Here is a 6,750-nt window from a genome sequence, read left to right as displayed (position 1 = left end):
CATAACCATGACAGAGAACATGGTTTGGTAGTAAGCCGTTTTGAAAAAGCAAACGTAGCATGTGGCAGTTGTGGTGATAATGGTGGAATGTTTTGAGCCACAGTGGTAGAGGGTTCTGGGTGACAACAGCAATGGTGAGTCATCTGAAGTGACAATGGTAGAATTTAGATCTGGCTTTGCAAACTTTATATTTAATATAAAACTGATAGTGACACTTATTAATGCACTTGTTGTGCCGCGTTTTCCTGGTGGTAGGGTTAACAACCAAAATCGAAAGTATGGATATCGACGACTCCCGTAGAAGCTCTTAAAGTTATGGAAAATGAGGCATCCAGTAGTAGCTCTTAAAGTTATGCAAAATTGAAAAATTTCGGTTTAAAACCCATTGATAAATTAAAACCTCAGACAATGTCAAAAGGCAAACTCCTGAATTCCATTAATTACTAAGTACAAATAAGAAATCTAGGAGATTGAAGGATTTTGCCAAATAAACTACAAAACTAACCTGATTCATGTCTAAAAAAAAATAGGGGAAGTAAAACAAGAAATCTGAAAATAGTTAGAGACATGCTATTACACTTAGTTTTGAGATGTTAATCCATCTTCCCCTATTGTCTACAAGCAGCAGGATCATCCAGCTAACAACATCAACTCCAACATAAGTTGTCAGACTTTTGACTCCAACGCTAAAAGTATCTTCTTTCTTGGCCCCTAGAACCAATAATATATAATCACAATGTGTTTTTAACAAAATATAAAGAGTATTACCAAATCGAACACAGATCAAACGAGTATGCTTAGCTTATCTCAAAGCAAGGCAAAACGCAGTCATCATGACATGAAGACATAAGTTAAATACTTAACATATACTAAAACGATGTCTGAAACTCCGGCCACGACAGGAACCCAAAGCTCGATACTACTTTAAAATAGAGTTTAATAATTGTACACCAACAATATAAATATATAACACAACATTTAAACATGTTTCAACCATCTTTTCACATCATAATATTCCTTTATAAAACATGTTTGCAACACGGCAGGATAGTGAAGAATGATTGAATTATTTGAATATCAACGTAGAAGTTGTCTTCACGAACAATGTATAGTAAAACCATTTATGAAGTAAAAAAAACTATTATATCATAATCACAACAAACAAACAAACAAAAAAATGTTAAGAGCATGATACCATTGTCAAAAAGAAATAACATGATATTTACAGTCTAGCAAACCAAAAGTTACATTACCTGTAGAACTTCAAAATATTACTGAATAAAACAGGAAGAAAAAAAAAAACACAAGTTCAAGACTAGTTTGATGCATTGCGTACCATTGGTATACCCATAACCTTGAGGTCCTCATCAGTCATATGTTTGAGAGCTGTCATATCAACCTGAAAAAGAAAAAAGAAAATCAGCTTTTACATAGAATATGAACTCTTGACAACCTAATTAAAACCCAGTTAAGATAATGAACTTTCTCCAGCAGAGGAAAAAGAGAAGTAGGCTATTAGCAAAAAAAAGAGAAGTAGACGTTTGACATACTTCTTCAGCCTGAAAAGTTATGAGATACTTTTCGAGACCCAAGGTCAGCAAAAATTCATCCACTGTAGTACCAGCCTGTAAAAGAAGAAAAGAAGAAATTTATATCCTTTTAATTTACTTTTACTTAGTAAAGAAACTAATAAATTAAATTGAACATAAAATGACAATCAACAACCACGCTAAAACCTAACACCTGAAACTACTATTATCTTGAATTTGATTCAAAGGATATTATTCGTATCCACAAGTGTAGGTAGCAGCTTTTTGTTGTATGCATGTGAACTGACTACAATTGATTACCTTCTTGTAGATACAATAAAAAGGTAAGACATTCAGAGTACTATACTTGTGGTACCAAGATTTATGTAGTGAAAGATGAAAATGTAAGACTTTTTTGCACTTTATTTACTCCATAACCAAACACATTGCATTACAGTACTAGCCGACCATCAATATACCCTCTAAGCAAGCACTAACTGAGAAGAAATCTAAACGGATTCTCCATGTTTAGTTCTTCAATATAAAGATAAAGATTCATGCATATCTCAAAAGACATACCCCTGTTTAACAGGGAATGCAATAGCACACATACATGTAAAAGAAAAAGGGACAATGGAACATGGCGCACACCAAGACTGACAACAAAGATGTCAAGCAATCGGTTTAAGTGGACTGTTGAAAAAGTTATGACAATATTACCTTCCGGGCCTTTTTAGGAGCTGGGTTAGCTGGTCTTTTGACTGCAGGAGCCTCAGCACCAACACTTTTACTGCTCGGTTTAGCAATCACTTTTGACTTTGGTGGGTCGGAGTTTTTAGGTTGTGTATTCATTGTCCCTGATAGTCTTTCACGAAGATCCCTGGTGCTTGGGGTAGAACTCTTTCCACTCCGAGTTGCAGGTTGAAGACCTTTCTTTTGAAGCTTAACACGGAGATCTTGACCAGTAACTTTGCGATCTTCACAAGCCATTAACAAACAGTCAAAACCCATAAAAAAAGAACTATTGGCATCCAACAGTTGTAACTTATACTTGAATATGAGAATAACAGAATCGATCCATACTAGTGGTACGCGGTTGTTCTTGTTCAACATCATCATTATAAAGATCGTGTTCCCACTTGTCATCTTGCCTCGGCCTGCCAAAAAATTAAAAAAATCATAATTTTTTATTTCAATAGGCATAAGTAACCAATCAAGCAGAAAATAAAATACTCGACTGAAAAGGCAGTAATTCAACATATGACTGAAGGAGACGTAGTTTCAACTTGTCATTTGTCAAAATCACAAATCAAAGACATTAAATGTATGGTCTGAGTTCTGACTACAACGTTTCTACCAATGGAAATGACCTGACAATTATGATGCTAGAAAATATCTGTGGTTTATGCAACAGGAGATATATAATAACTGCATACCTGCACCCTGAATGCAGTGTAAAACTTGTGGAATAAACTAATTAATATAACAAATATCTACAAGATGCTCAAGTAAACAACGAAATATTTTCTACATTCTGTGCATATATGCAAAAGAATGCAGTCTCCCGGAAAAAGAAAAGAAAAAAAACCAACAATGATGTAAATTTTTCTCACACCTGATTTCCTAAGATTTTTGTCTAAGTGAAAAACAAATTGAATAAAAGGAAAAATATGTCACATGTATGAAATCTGACATTACTTGTACTGTAACCATGTGTCAACTCGTCATTGCACTGCAGCATCAATTAACTTAAGCTAATATTTTCAACAGAGATTGGTGATAGATAATGCCATGCATATTAATAAAGCCTGTGAGGAAAAAAATACAGTGGAATAAAGCCAGTGGGATTGTGTTTTGCGGTGGGATTGGGGGTTCCACATACATGAGGCGCTTTTTTTGTGTTCCTTTTTTTCCCTCGCTCTGGGTTTATGGCTTACATGCGCAAGAGGGATGAGGTTGAAGGGAAAGTGAACGGATAAAATGATTTTAGAAATAGGGGTTGGGAAAAAGAGAAGGGAAGAAATAGCTAGAGAAGAGGTATTGGGTGGATTTGGCCTTTCCGAGGCATATTGGGTAGTATCATCTGTTCCTAAGACTCACTCTGGGAGTCATAACTCATGTAATTTGATTACCTTTGGGGTTGAGTCAGAATGTGAAAGAAAGAAAAAAAATTATAATGAGAAAGACAGGGTGTTCTCTGTAAAGTGTATAGTCGGAATTCATCATATGAATAAAATGCAGAATCTTCACCACTGGAAGATAGTTTGAATAAACTTTTCAATAAGCATATATAACCAAAGAAAAGTTGAAATGATCATAAAATCACCGAGTCTTCTAGATAAGAAATAAATTCTGGCATAATTTGAGATCAGCTTCCGTAACTCAACTTTATCAAAAGCTCTCTCATCTGGTTTCTCCAAAAACCTATAGGTATAACTTGTAATCAAAAGCTCCCTCAGCTTCCTATTCTTCATTTTATAAGGTATCTCAGATGCTCTGTCTAACATCTTCCATAAGCTAATTCAAACTAAGCCTGAGTTCTACAGAATATTAAATACACAGCTGGGCAATTCACTCCTCAATGTGATTCTGGAGGATATTTAGAATAACAAACAAGGACTTAGAGGAGTGCTAAAAAAATACTCTCCCAACACTCTTGAAATAAATTCTGGTGAAATTCACATGGGGTCTCATTAGATCAGTGGGCTCCATTACTCGTTAAAAGAGAGCCATATGAATTTCACCCAATCATAAAGTGAGTGTTGGAAAGAGTCTCAAAGAGTGTGTTTCTAGCACTTCTCTGTGGACTAAGTGATTGAATTTGCCTGACGAATAGCTTCTGACAAAAGCAGTGTTTTCTGTATATTTCAATAAGCTCTACAAAATAGCTTATCAATGAGCACTTAAGTAAGCTTCCTAGAATGACCTATTAAAAATAAATAGGCACTTAATTAAGTTATTTACCAAAAGGTTCCCCTATTCCTTCTCTGTCATTACTTCTATCTTCTGTTCTTATTTTTGCCCCTCATCGAGTTCCACCCTCTATCCAGGTCCAGCCTCTATATTTCACCTGAGCCCTTCATCCCCCTGACCTATACACACTAGTACACTCGCTAGTCTCTTAAATTGATCTCCAATCCCTTCCCCATAACAGTTACAACCAGCTAGCTAACCCATAACCCCAACATTACCTCCCCCCCAGGTGTAGCTATCTAATTTCTGATGCTTGTTGTTAAGACTTAAGACTTGGTCTTTAGTCTCTCTAGCACATCTGACAGAACAGAACTACAATTGGGTAAACATGGGCATTTCAGGTTAAGGAAAACCTAGACAATTCTATCAATCAATAAGTATAATAAAGCCCTTCTAGCAGTTAAAGGTTCCATAAAAAGCCAAGATTTAATTACAGAGACATTCTCTTCAGCAGTCACAAACTTGTGACAATTGAGATGATTTGCACCTTGGCCCCTCACTAATGGTTGGACTATTCATACCACTCCAACTTCTTTCTCCAATCATTTGAATTTAAAAATATATTCCCAAAAATATTGCTCCAATGGCAATGAAAATGTTTTTGTTAATACAGCAATGTCAACAAAGTATCAACCCAAAGACCTCACACAATTACTCAAGTCCCTTATCCCTACCTCAATCCTAGCGGCTTAACCAACAAAAACAACTAAGCCTTATCCCACTTAGTGGGGTCGGCTACATCAGTGTTGTCGATGCCGAAGAGCAAAAATCCTGCCATACCGGCCGCCATATTGGATTATGGCAGAAAATCTAGCCATATCGACCAAAATTGACAATGCTGGAGAGCCAAAAACCACCACCGATATCCTCAACGGCGCTGATATTTCACAACACTGGGAAACATTGATCAAACAATGTCATAATGTTCTATCGTATTCCACATCTTTATCCAACTCATTAATCTTTAGATCTTTCTTAATAGTTTCTCTTATAGTTTTTCTAGGTCTTCCTCTGTCTCTAGCGATTTAACTACCCACCATCTAATAACAAAATTTTCAATATTTACCTAAGATTAACATCTCTTTTTCTAGTCATTACATTTCGGAAAACATAATCATATACCTCGAAAACAAAGGCTCACAAAATGTATCAATTAACATAATTTCTACACCCAAAATCACTAAAACACCACATAAAATCAAACATTACATTAATTAACAACTAAACACACTATAACCACACCTAAATTATCAAAAACACAAAATAATCATTACACTATAATTATGAATGAATAAGAACTGAAAATTGCAAACCTTTTGCCAGTAACTTGACGCTGATTCCGAGTAGACACACTGATGCTTCCATCCAGACGCTCTTTGACAGACCTCCTTGCTCCACTTTCCACCCGATCAGCATACATCTTCAAAAATTTAGTTTTATTTTTTCAAACTAAGATGAAAATTTAGCCCCAAATCTATGAACCCTAATTTCGAATCAGAATTGATAAGAAATTCAAAGGGAAAGTGCACTCGATAAGGGTCGAAGAAAATCGAAGACCCTAACAACCCCAATTTTCTGTGATTCTTTGAGAAATAGGAATTGCTGCGGAGTTGAAAATTGGAGTTGCAAGGAAATGGAAAACGTATGAATCGAAAGTGTGGATTTTTTGGAGTGAGGTTTTGTTTGTGGAGAGAGAGAGAGAGAGAAAGTAATAGGGATGGAAGGTTAGGACATAGAAAGCCCGGATACGATATACGAGTATGGGTTAAAATTGGATTCGGAGTTAGGTCGTTATAACTGTCTAATACGAGAATAGGTTCAAAATTGGATTCCCTTTCCTTTGAGATTCGGAGTTAGTTCGTTGTAACCGTTTAACTTTGAGATACAGAGTTAGTTTGTTGTGACCGTCTAACTTTGAGATATAGAGTTAGTTTGTTGTAACTGTCTAACTCTTTTCCGTTAAATTTAACTTAGTTAATCATTTATTATTTTATTTTTTTGTGTTAACGATCGATTATTTGGACAGAGAGCGTAGTAATTAAGAGTTCGGTTGATATGTAAACAAATATGATAAAGAATGGTCTTAAACTATATAAAATCAATTAAGCTCGTATTTAAAGGTCATGTTATTGAGTGTTTTAAGGACATTGTTTTAAAAATTTAAAAAAGCAAAAGTTTGTCTTGGAAATATAGGTCTAATACTTATTAAGATGATAAATACACATTTTTTTTTTAGTTGTGAGGCTTA

The 6,750-nt window shown here is 35.2% G+C and overlaps 1 protein-coding gene across 1 annotated transcript; it reads right to left on the bottom strand.

Annotated features, from left to right (window-relative positions):
* Positions 1–368: 368 nt before the first annotated feature.
* LOC25500333 (ankyrin repeat and SAM domain-containing protein 6) lies at positions 369–6,261 on the bottom strand. Its single transcript, XM_013588709.3, has 6 exons — positions 5,816–6,261; positions 2,613–2,686; positions 2,250–2,506; positions 1,551–1,625; positions 1,337–1,399; positions 369–711 (listed from the first exon to the last, which is right to left on the bottom strand). The coding sequence occupies exons 1-6, from the start codon at positions 5,920–5,922 to the stop codon at positions 667–669; spliced, it is 621 nt and encodes a 206-aa protein (XP_013444163.1). The 5' UTR covers positions 5,923–6,261; the 3' UTR covers positions 369–666.
* Positions 6,262–6,750: the final 489 nt, after the last annotated feature.

The sequence above is a fragment of the Medicago truncatula genome, chromosome 8, assembly GCF_003473485.1.
Source record: "Medicago truncatula cultivar Jemalong A17 chromosome 8, MtrunA17r5.0-ANR, whole genome shotgun sequence".
NCBI lineage: Eukaryota > Viridiplantae > Streptophyta > Magnoliopsida > Fabales > Fabaceae > Medicago > Medicago truncatula.
This window is presented reverse-complemented; position numbering and strand designations above follow the sequence as displayed.

What these genes read in the sequence shown, in the direction of transcription:
- LOC25500333 (XM_013588709.3), bottom strand. Translation starts at nt 5,922, where the DNA reads ATGTATGCTGATCGGGTGGAAAGTGGAGCAAGGAGGTCTGTCAAAGAG. An exon ending in CTCCTAAAAAGGCCCGGAAG is followed by an intron (nt 1,626 to 2,249) that starts GTAATATTGTCA and finishes CTTCTTTTACAG; the next exon opens with GCTGGTACTACAGTGGATGA. An exon ending in AGGTTATGGGTATACCAATG is followed by an intron (nt 712 to 1,336) that starts GTACGCAATGCA and finishes TATTGGTTCTAG; the next exon opens with GGGCCAAGAAAGAAGATACT.